Source organism: Silurus meridionalis, chromosome 8 (genome assembly GCF_014805685.1).
Source record: "Silurus meridionalis isolate SWU-2019-XX chromosome 8, ASM1480568v1, whole genome shotgun sequence".
Lineage (NCBI taxonomy): Eukaryota > Metazoa > Chordata > Actinopteri > Siluriformes > Siluridae > Silurus > Silurus meridionalis.
This window is the reverse complement of record NC_060891.1, coordinates 4298791-4318621: the sequence shown is the minus strand read 5'-3', so window position 1 is coordinate 4318621 and position 19831 is coordinate 4298791. Positions and strand designations below refer to the sequence as shown.

Sequence of the window (19831 nt, the reverse complement as noted above, 5' to 3'; positions counted from 1 at the left end):
AGCTTGACCAGTCATACTTTCCAATTCCTCCTCCAAGGCCTATTGCTAGGTCAGCTAGCCACCAACTTCTTCCAAAAAAAAAAAAAAAAATAATCATCCCAATCAATAGGCTTTTATATCTTATGCTTTGACAGCTTCCAAGCAGACACACTAATAATTTTATTAAAGTCACATAATTTTAAATGAATTAAAAAATAAAAAGTATAAAAGAATCACACTAAATTGATTCTAATTAATCAGGGACAAATAATTCAACAGATCCGCTGTCATTTTATTGACAAAAGTGTTGTGTAGGACCAGGGCTAACAGATCATTTCAATTCTAAACTATTTCCAATCATATTAATAACAGTTTATGTGAGAAGAAATTTTGAAATATCAGTGAAGCATTGCCTAATTTCCTTTTAATGTTTTGAAAGTCAACGGTTGAACATGTTCAAGTGTAAATGTGATTCAAAAAGTAGATTAAAAAAAGAGAGAGAGAGATAGTGTATAGTGTAAAGTTGAAAATCGTCTCCCTGCATTCCCGTCTCTTCAGTCTTTAATTTAAAAACGCCAAATGAAAAAATGACAGACAGGACCAACATTGCCACCTGCTGGTATTTAATCAAAGTAAAAATAAAATGAAAGCACAAGGATAAATCATACCACTGTTGAGGCTCTGTATTTGCTTTATTAAAATTTCAAATACAAATTTAAATACCTAGCCATTTTTATTTGATAGTGAATAGAACAATTACTGTGACATTTATAAACGTCTGTATTGTGTGTGCACTTTTTTTTGCTCACACGGGTCATTTTGAACAAAAACTGTGTGGGCCAGGAGACACAAACTCCATTAAACTCCATTAGGGTTAATTAATTAACAGATTTTTTCAATAATTAAATATAGATACAATCAAGGACAGATATATAACAAGTAAACAATTTTATATATATAACAACCCTAGTAAAAGTGGGTTAATATGACAGAACAGCCTACAAGGAGAAATTACACAGGCACGTGGAGACACGGAAACACAGGTCTCTTGTCCTTTTATGGACAAAATAATGATAAAAATGTATCAGCCATGAAGACCCAGGCAAGTCACTGAAGAGGGCATTGAAACAGCAACCCTCGGAGAACAATTACAGAAAGTCAGGATAGCGATTACCAGAGAATGGCGTAACGCCACGCTGCTTGTCCAGCATCTAGTGGCGAAGACCTGATTGAGGCAGTGTGTGTGTGTGTGCAGTTCTATTTACAAGAAAAAGGCTTCTAAACAAATGACACAAAGGCACAGGAGGCAGTGGAAGAACATTTTTTAAAGCTAAAACAATTTTGCCCTTCAAACAAATAGGTGCTTGTGTATTTGATAAAAAAAAAAAGAACAAACGAGAAAGAGAGAGAGAGAAGCTGCTTGTTTCAAAATCGCTTCTCTACAGAAGCTTATTAGCTCTCTGGTTGGCATCATCAATACGAGCTTTATTCATGTCAGCCTGGGAAAAAAATTAAGAAAAAGGACATTAGACCTTTTTTTAGACATATAAATATTATTATTATAATAATGAATTTTTTTAACCAATAAGCTTTTTTTCCCCTCTCAGGACAGTAAATCACAGCACCACTCAGTAACACATCCAATCCAAAATATTACATCAATTAATTAAATAATAAAAACTAAATCACACGTGGACACCTAAGCAAAGATTACTAAAGATTGATGTAGGTTCTGTAATTCAGCATGGGCATCTCACTTCCAGTGGGACTCAATGATCTGCTGAGCTGTGCTGTATTGCTTTTAGGACACCTAGGTGCATGTGCTCAGCAGTATACTGGTTTAAGTTATTAATCAACAGGATTAATCTAATCTGATACACAAAAAGCCGACAAAAATGTTTGAATGATTTTTTTTTTTTTAACGTAAAGAGAACTTGCCTTCTCGTTAACACGGTCAATGGTCTTGTTCTGTTTGTCGATCTCATTGCCCATGTCCAGAGCCATGATCTTCAAATTCCCGATGATGCTGCCCACCTGCCCCAGGTTCTCCTCCATCTCATCTTCTCGTGCATCTTCCGTGATTCTGTCCGTAAACATTTGAATTTTTCCTTTTAGTACGATGTGAATAAAAGCTTGTATGTAGCCAGGGTGTGTTAGGATTAAAAGCTGTGGGTTGTGAATGAATCAGTTCAGCTGAATATTTAAGTTTATATCATATTTATACAAGTTATTATAAGCTAATAAACGGTCATCTTTCCACCTCTTTATATAGGGACCGGAAGCTGTTGTTGCCGCCTGCCCGTTGCGCTGGTTGGTGGGTTGGCTGGAAACCACACTTCCATCGCCATCTGTGCCATTGTCATTTCCAGTGCCCCAAGTACGCTTGTACCGCCCATCGTTCTCAATGGATCTCACTCTGTAAGGTAAGTGACAGTTATGCAAAAAGATACAAAACATCAACTCGGGTTCTCAGTACTTCATTTGAAATAAGCTTATTATTATGGTCATTATTAAATACGAACTTCTGGTTGATTCCGAGCTACAGCTTTTTAACTATTTCAGGGTTTGGGAGCGTAGATCGTACCTATCGCAGGGACAGACACACAGGCCACAGCATTTCGACAGGTCAGTAAGGTTCTTCTCTGCCTGTCTCATGTCCTGATTGATATGGTCCATGCCCTGCTCCACACGCCGCAGTTGTTCTAGGTAAAGGTGACAAAACAGAATTATACGTGATGAAACTAGTCTAATTTCTAGTCTCGTTTCTCATGCGCATAAAAAAAAGTAATACTAATAAACAGTAGACAATAAGATGACATGAAATGACAACGATCAAGACCATGGTGGCAAAGTGGTTTTTAACCACAAACTGATAGGTAAACAATTGTATATGTTGTATCTGCATGTGATTGAATTAAATTCCCCCTTCACTTGAACCTGTTCCAGCATGACAATGCCCCTGTGCACAAATCCAGCTCCATGAAGATATGCTTTATATAGGTTGGAGCGGAAGATCACCTGCTGCAGAGCTCTGACATCAACCCTATTAAACACCTTTGGGAAAAATGTGAACACTGATTGCACCCCAGGCCTCCTCACATCACTTATATCAGTACCTGACTTTACTAACGCCAAAACCACCCTCCATAATGTAGTGGAACGTCTTTCCAGAAAAGTGGAGGTTATTACAACAGCAAAGGGAACTAGATGTGAACTAGCATATTAAAAAGGCACATATGGTCAAGTGTCCACAAACATTTGCCCATATTGTAAAGCTAACTACTGCATTTTCTTTAAATGTTAGCTAAAAAGCTGTCTAGACACATCTATGCTGATCATGACCTTTTTGCAAACCAGAGAAGTAAGAGGCTGTTGATTGCTGAAGTATCTGAGAACTTGTATCCTGTTGTATCGATATAAGAAATGTTAACATGTGTGTATCTTATTTGTACTTACTCTGAAAATGCATCGGGTTATAAAACTTGACTTACCTCCCTGCTGATCCAACATGACCATGGTTTTAGTTCCAGTCTCCCTGCTCTGGGGGGAAAAAACAAACAAACCATGTGAACACAGTTTCAATCTAAAGACCAATTCTCATTAAATAAATGACCACTTTTAGATACTTTTTTTTAATTGACTGGATTTTGGGGGTAAAAACCACGCTTACCTCCTCTGCCAACTGCAGCATGCGTCTCGTGCTCTCAAGTGACTAAAAAAAAGTAAAGAAAACTGAGTCAGCATTACTAACACAGTGCCCTATTCACATTGTGGGGATATCACATGTACAACTACATACACTGCTTGAATTTGGTAATGTGTGAGTCAGGACGTGTATATACACACACACACACACACACACACACACACACACACACACACGGGTGCAAATTCATGAAAAAGTAAAAAAAAGTGAAACTCATTCATCACACACAGTATTTCTTTTAATTTTGATAATTATGGCTTACAGCTTATGAAAACCATAAATTCAGTATTTCAGAAAATTGTGAAAAAGTTCAATATTGGAGACTCGTGGTGTCACACTCTAATCATTTCATTAAATTCAAACACCTGCAAAGGTTTCCTGAGCCTTTAAATGGTGTCTCAGTCTGGTCCAGGCTCTACAATCATGGGGAAGACTGCTGACTTGACACTTGTCCAGAAGACAATCATTGACACCCTGCACATGAAGGGTAAGAGACTAAAGGTCATCGCTAAAGAAGCTGCTGTTCACAGTGCTGTATCCAAGCACATTAATGGAAAGTTGAACGGAAGGAAAAATTGTGGTCGAAAAAGGTGAAACAAAACCCATTCAAGAATTTGGGGGAGATTCACAAAGAGTGGACTGCAGCTGGAGTCAGTGCTTCAAGAGCCACCAGGCACAGGCGTATCCATGGGCTACAACTAGCGCATTCCTTGTGTCAACTTTAGAGGTGTCTTACCTGCGCAAAGGACAAAAAGGACTGGACTGTTGCTCAGTGAGCGAAAGTCATCTTTACAGATGAAAGGAAAGAAAATTTATCATTTCATTTGGAAATCAATCAAGTCCCAGAGTCTGGAAGAAGAAAGAAGAGGCACAGAAGTTGCTTGTGGTCCAGAAAAAGTTTGCACAGTCAGTGGTGGTTTCGGGAGTCATGTCATCCGCAGGTGTTGGGCCTCTGTGTTTTATCAAGTCCAAGGTCAGCACAGCCATCCACCAGGGTGTTTTAGAGCACTTCATGCTTCTCTCTGCTGACCAGCTTTATGGAGATGCTGGATGCTGATTTCGTTTTCTAAAAGGATTTGGCTCCTGCCCACACTGCCAAACGTACAAAAGTTGGTTAAATGACCATGGTGATGGTATGCTTGACTGGCCAGCAAACTCACCAGACCTGAACCCCATAGAGAATAAATGAGGTATTGTCAAGAGGAAAATGCAAATGAGCTGAAGGCCACTGTTAAAGAAACCTGGGCTTCTATACCACCTCAGCAGTGCCACAGACTGATCACCTCCATGCCACGCTGAATTGATGCAGTAATTAAAGAAAAAGGAGCCCCTACCAAGTACTGAGTACATATACAGTAAATTAACATACTTTCCAGAAGGCCAACAATTCACTAAAATGTTTTTTTTGATTGGTCTTATGAAATATCATTTATTGAGATAAATTTGGTAGGTTTTTGTTAAATGTGAGCCAAAATCATCAAAATTAACATATAAACACTAGAAATATCAGTCTATACGAGTTTTACACTGACTTTAATGAAGTAGAAACAAAACAGTTCCTATTGTAAATGTTAGACCACAGTACACTCCCTAACCATTAAATGCGGAAACCAAGTACACAATCATAATTTCGGTAGATGGAAGTATAGAAAGAAGAGAAACGCCCCCATGAGTGGTGATAAAAGTGTGACATTATTAGTTTACCCAAGCTGTCCTTCATGGAACCATCTTTCATGCTGTTAGTACCCAAATTGGGTTAACGCACAGCAGAAAAAAAGCTCATCCCAGTCCCTCGAAAGGCACAGAAGAGAAAAGGGAAAAGGGAAGAAAAAAGCAGAAGAAGAGCAACAGATTATAGATTAGGCAGTATTAGGACAGAAGCATTAAAATAAATAATTTGAATCATGTTTTGCATAAAAAACACAAACATACCAGAGCTGACTTTATATGCAAAGGACAAAATATTATTATTATTATTTTTTTTTATCTTTGCAATATGGTACCATGACATTCGTACCTCATCAGTCACTTGGTTGGCTCTGATTGTGATTTCTTCCACTGACATGTCGGCCATCTTGCTGCTGTCAAAATTGGCTGGATTTCCTTTGGCACCAAGCTCTATACTCTGGGGTCTGAGGGTCAGAAATAGGGAGTCAGTTCATTTTTGAATAAATAAAAAACAAAAACAAAATACAACTAAAATTAAAACAGCGAGAGCGAGAGAGAGAGAGAGAGAGAGAGAAACCCCCCAATCAAGCCCAGTACTAAAATAATATTTTGATTATAATTTTAAACTATGAGTATTGAATAGATTTGTTTTTTAATTATTATCATTTTTTTAATGGTATAATTTGAGTACAATCATCTGTTTATATAGCAAAATTTGAGTTCAGAAGTGGCAAAAGCTAACGGAAGTGAGAAATATAATGCAACAAGCTGAAGAGGAAACCAAAAGATATCAGTCTCTTTCTCACTTATACAAACACACATCACTTTCTTTAACACTTGATATGTGGCCTTCAGCCTTCAATGTGTTCTTCAGTGATCATTAGGAAGATTTAATACGAAGTTAAATTGGTGGTATGTGTGTGTGACAGAGAGAGAGAACATAAATATGTCACAGAAGTTATCTGTAATAACTCAAAATGTACTTTATACACCGAAGTAAACCAACAATCATTTTAAAACTATACATGATAAGATCTTTGTGGTAGGGGTTCTTGCATTCCAGAGTGGTTCTTATTGACGATTCAGTTAAATGCACCAAGCCATCAGGAACAGGGTAACTTTTTCATGCTGTTGGGATCTCCTGACTTTTTCCTCTAAGCCCAGGAACCCAGGAGCAATAAAGAAAAAAAAAAAAAGATGTATAATGGTTGGCCACTGCATTCTGTCCCAGAGGTTACATGTCTACCAGGAGGAATCACAAAATGTATACTGGGCATTAGGGGCTATTAGTACCTTGACAACATTTTACCAGACCCAGGTACAGAAATCGCTTCCCTGGCGGTTAACAATGATTATCTTAAGGCTAACTATAGATTGGGCAATGCAACAAAGATAAACGAAATTTGTCCTACACTGTTGGTTCAATTAACTGACTTTCACAACATTTTCTGTGCAAACCAATACATGGCAATGTCTCAAAACTTGACAGCCAATGAACCAGCCACACCTGGGCCCCTGAGCAAGACCCTTAACCCCATAGTTGCTCAGTTGGATGAATGAGATAAACGTATATCAGTTGGGATAAGGGAGTCTTCCAAATGGCATAAATGTAAAGGGGAGGGCACATGTCCTTATGTCCCAGGGTCATATGGTGACTGGATTCAGACATTTCAGACCATTTTAACAAAAAAGCTTTGCAAATTTAGAAAACCAGTGACTCTCGATTTGATTTCCATTAGAAGCATTTGTATGTGAGCAGTTTTGGCTCCAGCTGCAGGCTTATAACCCACATCTGAAGTTTCATAACTCCAGCATAATTAAAGGAAATTATTGCTCCAGCTGTTGTGATCAGTTTTGGCATGTATGACAAAAGATACTGAACATGGTGGCAAATGTGAATCAAGCGTGAGAAACATTCGCACTTAATCATTTCATGCCAATGAACTCTATGAACTGCTTCGGCATTTGGAAGTATTTACTTCGAGATAACACAAGCAGGGTGGATGAGTCTTGAACTGACTGCTCTGTGGCAGTAGCGCCACAATGGTAAAGCGTAAGTTGTGTCTTTGGAAACACAAAATCTACCTTTCCTTGATGAAAAACCTTTTCTTAGTGAAACACCGTAAGAGCTACAGAACAGATAAATAACAAATAATACAATCAGCTCTTACAAACAAACACGAATAGCCATTTATAAGAAACCCTTTTGTGATGTCACACAATGATGTCACAGATGTGTCATGTGACACTGACGTATCACATGACATAAGTGATAACACATTAAAACACTTCTTCAGTTAAATAGATTAACCCACATATTAATGCATATACACATTAAACAAATCAAACACAGTACCTTGTTCCCGTTCCAGCTAGGTGCTTAATTATCCCTTACTTTCCTCAAGAACTTTGTAAGATTTTAGAGCATTTTAGCGACATGACTTTCCTTTTCCATGTGTGCGTCTCACTAACTAGTGGGGGCAGAGTTAAAGGACTATACCATATGGGGGCGGAAGAGATTAAACAAAATGGAGCTCAAAAGGATTACCTTATTTACTTTTTTCTAAGAGTTAGTTACAGTCCTAGCTGTTTACCATCATCAAGGACAAGGTCACAAGCCATCAAGGCAAACATCATCACTAGCATTTGAGGCAGGCCAGACTTCAAGGAATCAAGATGTCTGCACTTAAGAGCCTGAAAAAAACATCTATTTCTGGAAAGACACATCTCTCAGTCTTCTGTGAAAATCTAAGCAACTTTTAAAAGAAACCCTGTCCAATCAAGAATTACATGAAAACAACCGTTTCTTCTGGAACCTTACTTAGAACACAGAACAGAATACACACATTTGTTTCAATATCAGTTTGGCCATGATTCAAGTCAAACTGTTTTTTTTCTTTATTTTTCAATGTAGCTTGAATACATTAGGAAATATCGTTTTCCAGGAACATGAGAGAATGCCAGACTACATAAACACTAAGTAAAGACAAGTGCAGAACAATAAATACACAGAACATGGGCTGTAAACTGAAAGTTATATTTCAATGTAGCAGCATAAAAAAATAGCTCTCTCTCTCTCTCTCTCTCTCTATATATATATATATATATATATAACATTAAGAAAAATTCCTGAGTATCTTGAGAAGATCGAGGCCTGGAGGAAACTTTTCTATATAAAAACAGCTGATTTGGAGACTTTATATCAGTATAATGATTTTTAAAAAATATTTGAAGGCACACCATTAGACTTGTGTAAAATCGGTGGGACCCTTGTGGGTGTTGAAACTTTAAACAAGATTGTGGAGACCTAAAAGTGTTATGTGGATGGTCAGTTTGGCTGTGCTGGGCTGATTATTTCCTGGCTCCTTTTGTCCTTTTCCTTCTTCCTGGGGTCACATTACACTGAACTTGCATGTCCTACTAAAAGAAAAGCACTGCACAAGAGCTTTTATCAGCTTCTCCATGCTCCTGTTTAATTTGCCAATCTTAAATCTTGGTAGTACCTCCACATTTTCATAAAATACGAAATTAATATATATGAAGCAACTCCATCCAGCTACAGGTGCTTCTGGAGATCATGAATGATAATGAGAAGCAAATCTGGTAAACATCAGTTAATACAGGATTTTGTTAAAAGATGTAGAAACAATGAGCAAATTAAATTTGTAGGTGTCTCTCTCTCTCTTTTTTTTTTTATGTTGCTAATTTGAAAAGCAAATATTTGTAAATAATTGCAATCAAGCATCGGCAAACACTGGGGCGGGACGGGGGGGTTAGGGCGGGGTAGATAATTCCCTGTCATGCTTGAACGATGTAACAAAGCAAGTGATCGCTCATTCAGTGCTATGTTTCTGATGTACCACCAGAACTCCAGGTAAATATGAAAGTGTAAAAATGGATGAAAATGCAGCAAAGCTTAGAGATGAAGTGGGATGTAGATAACGGAGCAGATGATGGTTTTTTCGAAAAAAAAAAATACTGCAGACACAGCATATCTGTTTCCCGTGCAAAGAAACTCAAACACAAAAGGAAATGGGGTTTTTTTTGTGTTTTTATGTCCAAGGCTAGTGTTTTAGTGTACTTTTTGAGCTGTAATAAAACCCCCTGGCTTCGGTTCTATCCCTAGATTTACTCACAACTAAGAATGCATTATCACTGAATTGCAAGCGCACGCACACACACACTTATAGGCTAGACGTAACCATAATAAGTAACATTTCTGGTTTTTCTACATGAACTGGTTTCCCAAGATGTCTTTTTTTACTGACAATTACCTCATTTATTAGACTGAACATAACAGTGAGAGTTATGGGAAGAAATCTACTTATGAAAAGCTACGTCCAATGGGATCAGGAAGCTTCCGACAGGATCAGGGCGCTTCCCACGGGATCCCTACGGGATCAGGGCACTTTCAATAGGTTAAATAAACTTGATCAGGATGCTTCCAATGGGACTGGGACGATCCCAATAGGATCAGGGGAGCGGTAGCTTAAATGTTAAAACTCTATGTTGCTAATCGGAAGGTCTAGGTTTTGAGCTCCAGCGCTGCCACTGTTGGGCCCTCGAGCAAGGCCCTCAACCCTCTCCAGCTTCAAGGACGCTGTATTATGTCACACTCTGACCCACAACTTCCTAACAAGCTGGGTCATACAAACAAAACATTTCACTGTACTGTAATGTACATGTGACAAGTAAAAAGCTTCCTTCTTTATGATATTGAAACACAGCCCTCATCGTACTACATATGACGAACACGCAGAGCTCCGATTAGGACACGTCCCGCGCTTTGTACGGCAAGCTGCACTGCGATTCACAGCCCAAACTGTCTGCCATTTAAATGAGTCTTAATACAGTGTCAAGAAACTGAAAGAAAAAATAGTAGTGTGAACCCACACCCACCACCACCATGAGATCGGACTCGACTGGGTGTTAATGCGGAAAATAATAAAACCCAGTGGCAGATTCCAATCCCAGCACCAGATCCATGGTTCCAGATGGTCATACTTACTGCTTGCTCATAGTGTCTCCGCGTCTTCTTTGTCTTTAACTGGTAAAAAAACGGGTTGGTTTGTATGTGTGTCTTGTTGACACCGCGAAAGTAAACCGTTCCTGGAGTTTTAGCTGCGCGCTAGTAAGCTAGCATGGCTAATGTTTGGCTAGTTTACTAAGTTAGTTCCTCTTTCCTTGTAGGACGAAAAGGGAATATTCATCAGACTTTTTTTGTAATAGTTTTTATTATTTTTATTATTAAGTATGGTGAACACTTCGTGGTAACAGAGAGGCGCTACTTACTGCGGTAAACCCGATTTTCCCTTTCACTTCCAACTTTTTGCGGGTCCGTCTTCACATCAACTCTGCGGATTCCTTTAGATGGCTGACACTTCTGCGCATGTCCGATCATATGACAGGCGGCCCTCAACGGCGCATGCGCAAATTGTGTTGCGCGCGCGTGTGTCGGTTCTTTGAATCGCGTTGATAAAAATGAACGAATTTTTTTTTTCCCATTTTTTTTTCATTTTCATTTCATTTATTTCATTTCGTTCCTATAACCAAAAATAAAGTAAATTGTTCCATTTCCAAATAAGCAAATTCAGCAACACGTCTACATACACGAACTGTTTTCACATTGACATTGGACCTCCTGGAGTGTTTAAAGGCTCTGGCATGGAGAAGCTGGTGCTGGATCTGTGATGATCACAAATGTTGAGCTCAGTAGCTCCTAGTTTTATAACCATAAAGACTGTATAAGACTGTAGAAAGAACATTACTTATAATCTTATACTCCAGTACTCTCGTTAGTTCTCACTCTCCAGTGTTCCGTATTGTCGAAAGATTTGTGATCAAACTCTTGATGTCACCCAAATGAGGATGGGTTCCCCTTTTAAATCTGGTTCCTCTTAAGGTTTCTTTCTCATAACATCTAAGGGAGTTTTTCCTTGCCACAGCTTGGCTTGCTCATCAGGGATAAATACACACCACTCACCTTGACTGTTGAATTCTGTAAAGCTGCTTTGAGACAATGTCTGTTGTGAAAAGCGCTATAGAAATAAACTTGACTTGACTTGACTTGACTTGACTTGACTTTGACTTTAGTTCCAATAATGAAAATATGACAATGCAGCTAAGGACTGAGGAATGAGTGGCTCACCCCTTATATCTTTTAGTGTGTGGCTTTAGCTCTTTTGTTATGTGACTCCAAACAATTATTGTAACAATAACGTCAAGACTCGGGCCTAAAAAAAACTGATCTATTGCATTGTGTAACGTCTTGTAACAATACTGTTAAGATTTAGACCAAATAAAATCTATTGTGTAGTGCCTATGGGACTCACATGACAAAAGAACGAATGACTCGGAACAGAGGACTCCTGAGATGAATTACTCAATTCTGTTTCCTGTACATAACCTACGGGAGATTTTGCAATGCTTTTCTCATGGGCGTCCAGTAGAAAATGAACAAATTACTCTTAAGTCACGTTAAAGATCAAAATGAATGAATCATCCAGGAACAACCCATCACTAGATCCAACTCAATCCAGAGACTGCTGAATTGCCCAATTCTTATCAAGTCAAGTCAAGTTTATTTCTATAGCGCTATTCACAACAGACATTGTCTCAAAGCTGCTTTACAGAATTTAACAGTTAAGGTGAATGAGCAGCCATGGCGACTGTGGCAAGAAAAAACTCCCTCAGATGTTATAAGGAAGAAACCTTGAGAGGAACCAGACTCAAAAGGGGAACCCATCCTCATTTGGGAGACATCAAGACTGTGATTATAGTCTTTAAACAATACAGAACACTGGAGAGTGAGAACTAACATGAGCATTGCAGTGTAAGATTAAGATGAATGATCTTTTTACAGTCTTTTACATTCATTGTGGTTATAAAACTAGGAGCTACTAAGCAACTCATAAAATAGCTCAACATTTGTGATCATCACAGATCCAACACCAGCTTCTCCATGCCAGAGCCATTAAACACTCAAAGAGGTCCAATGTCAAAACTCCACATGAAGTGGAATCCAATTGGTGCTGGTACGTCTTTAGATGGTTCGGGATGTTTGTGGGGTCGGCATCTACTTCTTTAAAGGTCCACAATCTTCATGAGGTGGGACGTGACTGGGGTTGGAGCAACCTCAGGATGCCTCGAGATGGGTAGAGAAAGAGAAGCAGTGGAGAGAAATTAGCGTAGCTGCTGCTCATTGTTACTGTCAATAGTAACAAATCCAATAACAATGTTAAGATATCAAGTAAAGGAAGTTCAGAGAGCCAGGGTTGTGGTGTCAAAGCAGAAGAATATATTGAGCAGAAACAAAGCCAGGGAGTTTCATGGAAATACCTAAAAACATAGTCAACACACAGTTTCGATATGCCTTCTTGAGCAATATGTGTCTTCTTCTTCTTCTGTGGATGTCACCATAGTGGATCATCCATCAACGCACTATCCTGTCCCTCTGCATGTCTTCCCTCACCACTTCCATAATACCTCCTCCTTGGCCTTCTTCATTGCATCTCCATCCTCAGCATTCTTCTACCAATATACCCCATGTCTCTTCTTTGCACATGACCAAACTATCTGTATCATAAGTCTCTCAGATTGTCTCTTAAACCATATGTGTATTGACCACATTTCTTATTGTTTTCTAAAAAGTAGCATGTAATTCACGTATGGCCGCTTCATGACATTTTATTCCATCCACCACTTCAACTCTTGGCCATCTGTTCTGGTCAGGTCTACTCTAAGAATGGGATTTTTTTATATATATAAAGCCATGGTTCTCAAAGTGGGAACCCCAAAATGCAGATGAGGCATTCTGTTACAGTGATTTTCAGTCCAGTACATTTTCACTTCTCCCAGTACATCCTCTGGACATAATGACCTATTTAGTGTTTAATAGTTTGTGTTAGATCAGAGAGAACACTAAAATATGCAGGACTAAAGGGAACTCCAAGACCAAGAGCTGGAAACTTGTGATATAGACCCAGCAGAATTTCATACTGATGTTTCAAAACTTATATTTTTGCACTTAAAATTTTTTCAAGCATGGCATTATGCACTGGATCAAAGAGTGAGAAAGCAAAAACAAACGATTAAATCAATCTCCAAGTGAACTGGGAAAAAACTAACTATTTAATCTTTAGGAAACACACCCATTCTGTTTTATTTTTTTGCATGCGGTCCTTAATAGATGCGTAGTAGTAAAGAGGGCCATCTACAGGCAATACAATGTCAATACAAGCTGTCGTTCAAATACAACACCCGTCCAATAATGTGTCAGCTGTGAAATGGAAATGAATGTGATCTCATTGACTTGTACCTGGTATGATTGTTTTAGAATCTTCTGAACACACAGAACAGCTGCTTAAAATTTACAGAATGGTGTACAACACATAAAAAACATCTGGTGGATGTGTACATTCCACAGGTACAAACTCTATGTAGATATAGAGCTCAGAGAATATTTATATTTATTACACATGCATGATTATATTATCATGATGTAATACTGTCTATTAAACATATTTATTACAGGAGTCATGGTTGCACTGTGGATCCTGCATGAGCCCCCGAGTTTGGGTTAATTGTTTATCTGTTGGCTCTGTGTGTGTGTGTAGGTTTAATAAGGGTTCTCCAGTTTTCTCCCACAACCTAGTAGGTGGATATATGGATGTATAAATGTGTGCCTATCCGGTGTGAATCCAAGAAAAATCACACCCTGCATTCCCGAGATCCGGCATGACACTGAACAGATTACTGAAAGTGACTGGCATTATGATCAGGTCTTTTGATTCCAGAATAAAAAATTGTACAAAGTTTTGAAACTTGAAAATTCCACAAATTATATCTAATTGCACACCAGCATATCCAGTGATTGCATGTTACTTGAAATACATTTAAGTAATAAATGTTTAATCAGTTTATTATTGGTTTTGTTTCTACACCGGAACACAGTCTTGATGTAGTGTCTATCTTTCTGAACACGTGTTCAGGGTTTACTTTTGGTCAAGGTCAAATTTGTAAATGTGTCTGAACCGGTCAGGTCTATAAAAAATAAAACAATAAGACAAGATAGCCCTGAACTCACACATACACACACACACACACACACACACACACACACACACACACAAGACTGATCTGTACAACCCAGACTCAACACACACTCGTACTCACTTCGCACACCCATGTCTTCAGTACCACTCACATCACTTCATTACCATAAATTGTTTACATGCTGTTTTTGCACATCTTTCCTGGATTTATTTTGTATTTTATGTATTTGTCTTGCACTGTCCTGTGTTGCCTTGCACTGTCTTATGTTGTCTTTGCACTGTTTGCACCAGGTTGCACACATGCACATTATGTGGCGAGGACACTTACTAGTCCTTAGCCATGTGTTTTCTGTTTCTGTGTTGTTGTTGTATGTAGCATCAGGTTTCTGGAGGAACGTTGTTTCATTTCACTGTATACTGCGTCAGCTATATATGGTTGAAATGACAATAAAAGCTTCTTGACTTGACTTGACCTTACAAAATGGGTAGAAACTCTGTGCTTCCCAAAAGTTTGGTGTTTAATCATTTTTAAAACACATGCCTAATCTTTTAGTTTCTATGCAACAAACTAGATAAAAGGCAACAGCACACAAAAATTCTTTATTAGTGCAAACATACTTGCCATTAAAACTCTTTTTGATTCTGATTCTGATACAATTCTGTCAATGAGCCAAAGCACATTTAAGCTCTGTAAGCGTTATTTTGAAAGCAACCTGTCGGCTGGAGTGTTAATAGATCATGAAATGGCCTGCCCATTCACCACACCTAAATCCTATTGATCTGCTCTGGGATGATCACAAGTTTAGAAAGAAATCTCCAACTAGTGAAGAACAACTCCTGCACGTTTTACGAGAAGCATGGCAAAGCATTTCTGAACTGTCCAGATGCAGAGAGTGTGTATAGCTGTTATTCATACTAAGGGAGGATTTTTCAGTGGAAATAAAGTGGAACATCTGTACATTTGTTCTGTCAAAGTTAAATGAATTAGTTTGTTATATATAAATATATATAAAATGGTGTAAATGATGACTGTGAGTCAACCACAGACTTTGTACTTTACATTTCTACGGGATTGTACCAGAAGTCTTAAACACTTCATATTATTTAATTGTAGTTCATATGACAGTACCTGCATCTAATTTTGTATTCATTACATTTTATAGTTATTTTCTTTTAAAACCATTAACATATTCTACAGCTTTATTTGTTGATTTTATTTACAAATGTGTGTCTATACACGACAAGTTCAACTTTTTTTCTTTTCTTTTCTTTTTTTTTTTTGTTTTGGTTTTTGTTTCAGACATTTTATTTCCTGGGAGGTCGCAAATACGTGACGTCACACAGCGCGACAAGGAAGTGGCGTTTGTAAACTTTTCTGATCGTTCAGGTTACTTGAAGCTTCGACACGGGACACTCGGTGTTTTTTAAGGAATGTTTCTCAGACAATATATTCATTCAGCTTAACGCAGACGTCTACAGCAGGAGGTAAATATTGGCGTTGGCGCTGCGTTGAAAATAACACCAGGTTTGTTTGCTAATTACACATATATAGCATGCTAGATCTGTAGAAAGAGCATATGTATCTTGCCTATGATTTCAGGACCTGATCATGATTTCAAAACAGTTTACTTTGACAATTATGCCAGAGCTACTCGTGTAGGGTTCTAGGAAGAGTTCATGCATGGACACGATTCCTGGCCATAACAACAGAATACTTCAAACTCTTTTATCTTTTCTTTCTGAGATGAATATAAGTCTAGACTAAGACTAAAAAAAAGACTGATGAAGCTCTGCAAACAGTTTTATTCCTCCTATAATGTGCACCAGTGATTCATTCTGTTTATTTTGCCTTTCTGCATGCTTTGGATGGTTTAGTAGAATGGAGGAGAAGAAGATGAAACGAAAAAGTCCAAGACCCTCGACCAACCAGGCCGCTCCTCCGATCACGACCCGAAAGAACCTCAGCTCTATCTCAAAGACCTTAGGGTTTATCGGCACCAGTGCACCCTCCAGCCAGAAGACGAAATTTCGCAGGTAAAGATGAGTGTGGTGAAGGTTTAGACAGCTTTTCAGAGACGTGTTCGATTGCTGAATGATGTTAAATCAGTATACTGTCACATTATCATGGCTTGATCAGGAGCTGATCCCAGGTGAGGTGAGGAGGCCTGGGGTGCAGTCAGCGTTACAATAAAGATCTCTCTCTCTCTCTCTCTCTCTCGTTTTATCGATGACGTACAGAGGTGTGAAAGACAAGCCGAAGGTACAGAGCCGGCTGAGTAGCCAGTCTGCTCCGATTCAGCACTCCTTCCTCACAGATGTCTCTGATGTCCAGGAGATGGAGAAAGGCTTGCTAAGCCTTCTCAACGATTTCCACTCAGGAAAACTACAGGCCTTTGGTAAGGCGTTTGAAACCGTGCAAGATGTATCGCCATCACAGTTTCACAAAACAAATCCTGATCTTTCCGTTTGTATACAAGGCAACGAGTGCTCCATTGATCAAATGGAGCACGTCCGAGAGATGCAGGAAAAACTCGCTCGGTTGCACTTCGAACTCAATGCCGAAGTGGACGACCTGCCTGCGGACCAGCGCAAGCGTGCCTGCGATTCCAACATGGACAAACTTCTCCTAAATGTAAGTATTAATAATGTATGTCTGGAAAACGATTATTAATATTTGTGAAGGATGTAGAAGGAGGAGATTCCCAGGTATGAACACATTTTTTTTTCATTTATGCCAAAATAATGTATACCAATTATAGTTATGGAATCACTGTGTGTGTGTGTGTGTGTGTGTGTGTGTGTGTGTGTGTGTGTGTGTGTGTGTGTGTGTGTAAATTACCATTTGTATTCTTTGCCTTGTATTCATTTTGTCTCACAATAATGAAATCTTATTTATTTTTATTCTCAGCTGGAAGAGTTGAGTACTTCAATGTATCCTTTTAAAGTAACATGCAAAAAAATAAACAAATAAACAATTCCTGTAAGAGCCAATCAGCTGATCTTGATTCAGCTACACTTTACTATATGGACAAAAGTTGGTGGACACCTGAGTATAAAATTGGTATTCACTTCCCACATCCCATTCCCCATTTACTGTTATAATAACTTCCACTCTTCTGGGAAGGTGTTCCGCTAAATTTGTAGCGTGTGCGTTTGGACATTTGTTAAAGTGTGTTAGTAAAGTCAGGTGCTGATGTTGGTGAGGTGAGGAGACCTGTTGTGCAGTAAAAGTTACAATTTATCCCAAAGGTGATCAACAGGGTTTTGGTCAGAGCTCTGTAGAAGGAGATCTTCCACTCTAATCCATGAAAACTATATGTTCATAGAGCTGGCTTTTGTGCACAGGAGAACTGTCATGGTGGAAGAGTTTTGGGTTTTTTGGTTCAAGTGCAGGGAATCTCATGCTAACAGTAGAACAGGAATAAAAAAAATATATAAAAATTCAGGTGTCTCGATACTTTCGTCCATATTGTCTACGTTACAGAGTTGTGAAAGTTCCTTAACTGTGATTCTCCAGACAAAAGCTGAACCTTGCTGATAACCAAGATACCCCCAGAACGTCCTCCAAAATCTGAAAAGTTCAGTGATGCCCGTCGTAGATCTGTTCGTACACATGTTACAGAGAAAACAGCATTACGACCAGTATTGTTGCATCAATGAACATTTCTGGAACGGGTTTATTTTCAACTGTTCGGTACAAAACCCAAAGTTTTTTTAAACTAACGTCTTAATGTAGACTACTTCTGTATCTTTACTAACGCTTTACTGTAAATATCGCCTTACCGTTGTGCAATACGAGAACGTTCGCCAATATCACTATTTCACTTTATTTCATTAACATATTTCTGATTATTTTTAATGCATAATGAAAATTTTCATAAATAATTCGAAATGTTTTCATTGAGTACAGTGTTTTGACATGAATCGGTTGAGGGCATGTTGTTTTCAGGAAAACTAAGGAGTATTTGCCTTAATGCAACTGTGAGAGTGCTGAGAATTTTTCTTTTGACTTGCATTTGTGTCTGCATGGTAAAATATTTTTTTTATAACAATCTACGCTACAAATGTATTTTATTTAAAAGGTGATGTGGGTTTCCTTTCTAATATATTCTACCATAATTACATTCTGGTGGATTCATTTTATTGATGCCATCAATAAAGTTTAATTACCAATGACTTTGAGTTTATAATCTAATATGTATATTTATGTTTATAGGAAACTTGGAGATTTTATTCGAACTAGGAGATCCAAACCTGGCACATGCTCCATGAAGATATGATTTACATGGGTTGGAGTGGAAGATCTCCTGCTATAGAGCTCTGACCTCAACCCTATTGAACACCTTTTAGTTGAATTGGAACGCTGACTGCATCCCAGGCCTCCTGACCTCACCTACATCAGTACCTGACTTCACTAACACTCTCGTGGCTTAATAAGCACAAATCTCCACAAGCGAAGGGATGTTCACATACCAATCTTGTGCTCAGTTGTCCACAAACTTTTGTTCAAGTTTTCTGTAATTGTAATTTAGAAATACAGTTCATGTATGTTCAGTAGGTTTGAGGTCAGAGCTTTATAGCAGGCCACTCAAGATCTTCCACTCCAGGTTTTGTTCACAGGGGCATTGTCATGCTGGAACAGGTTTGGGCCTTCTAGACAAAGTAAAGGGAAAATTTGAAATACAGCATCCAATGGCATCTTATACAATTGTGTTTGGAGAAGAGCTACATATTGGGGGGGTATATTATGAATTCATTAGGTTAATTAGATGTAATTACAAGATCATCTATCAAAGGTCTAGTGTTGGCAGATAAACAATGGGTGTGTATATATGTATACATATGCAACATATATATACAATGTGTGTAATGTGATATATATATATATATATATATATATATATATATATATATATATATATATATATATATCCCACTTTCACTTTCCACCTATTTGTTACACTATTGTAGAATAAAATCAAACATAGTCCTTTATTGGACATTACATTATCCAGTTATATCTTATTGTTCTTTACTGACTCGTGCCTATATAATTTTGACCGCTAGGGGTCCCTATTGAACAACAGGAAACCCTTTTCAATGTATACCGAAGCTATATCTCAAGATAACAATGCATGATGCTCATTATACAAAGCATGTATTGAATTACAAGCAAATTTTTATTAATTAAAATTAAAAAAATTAAAATTAGAAGTCTATAAACTTTTAAAACCGTCTAAAACAATTGATACACTTGTAGATATAAACATAAAGCTTTTAAAGGACCATTTAATTTCCAATTCAGTTTTCATTATATGTTTGTTACATATCTAGGCTGCAATGGACAGAGCATTGAGTGCAGACATCAGGTTTTTTTTCACAAGCACAATGTTTATTATGCAAAAAAAGATGGCTGATTTAATCC

General features: G+C 38.1%; 2 protein-coding genes across 6 annotated transcripts; one reads left to right on the top strand and one right to left on the bottom strand.

Annotated features, from left to right (window-relative positions):
* Nucleotides 1–652: 652 nt before the first annotated feature.
* On the bottom strand, nt 653–10784 carry LOC124389674 (synaptosomal-associated protein 23-like). Of its 2 annotated transcripts, XM_046855087.1 has the most exons (9): nt 10646–10757; nt 10362–10400; nt 5703–5817; nt 3650–3691; nt 3471–3519; nt 2564–2681; nt 2240–2395; nt 1918–2062; nt 653–1478 (listed from the first exon to the last, which is right to left on the bottom strand). In XM_046855087.1, exons 2-9 carry the CDS (start codon nt 10370–10372, stop codon nt 1419–1421), a joined length of 696 nt encoding a protein of 231 aa, XP_046711043.1. In that variant the 5' UTR covers nt 10373–10400; nt 10646–10757; the 3' UTR covers nt 653–1418. The 2 variants fall into 2 exon arrangements, with proteins under 2 accessions (XP_046711043.1, XP_046711044.1); XM_046855088.1 differs by lacking the exon at nt 10362–10400 and having other exon boundaries at nt 10646–10784.
* On the top strand, nt 2267–18582 carry ccdc28a (coiled-coil domain containing 28A). Of its 4 annotated transcripts, none has more exons than XM_046855089.1 (8): nt 2267–2402; nt 2542–2604; nt 15707–15931; nt 16282–16440; nt 16645–16802; nt 16884–17038; nt 17315–17337; nt 17924–18582. In XM_046855089.1, exons 4-8 carry the CDS (start codon nt 16286–16288, stop codon nt 17979–17981), a joined length of 549 nt encoding a protein of 182 aa, XP_046711045.1. In that variant the 5' UTR covers nt 2267–2402; nt 2542–2604; nt 15707–15931; nt 16282–16285; the 3' UTR covers nt 17982–18582. The 4 variants fall into 4 exon arrangements, with proteins under 4 accessions (XP_046711045.1, XP_046711048.1, XP_046711046.1 ...); XM_046855092.1 differs by having other exon boundaries at nt 2331–2402; nt 15707–15891; nt 16285–16440; XM_046855090.1 differs by having other exon boundaries at nt 2331–2402; nt 15707–15891.
* The last annotated feature ends 1249 nt before the right edge of the window (nt 18583–19831 follow it).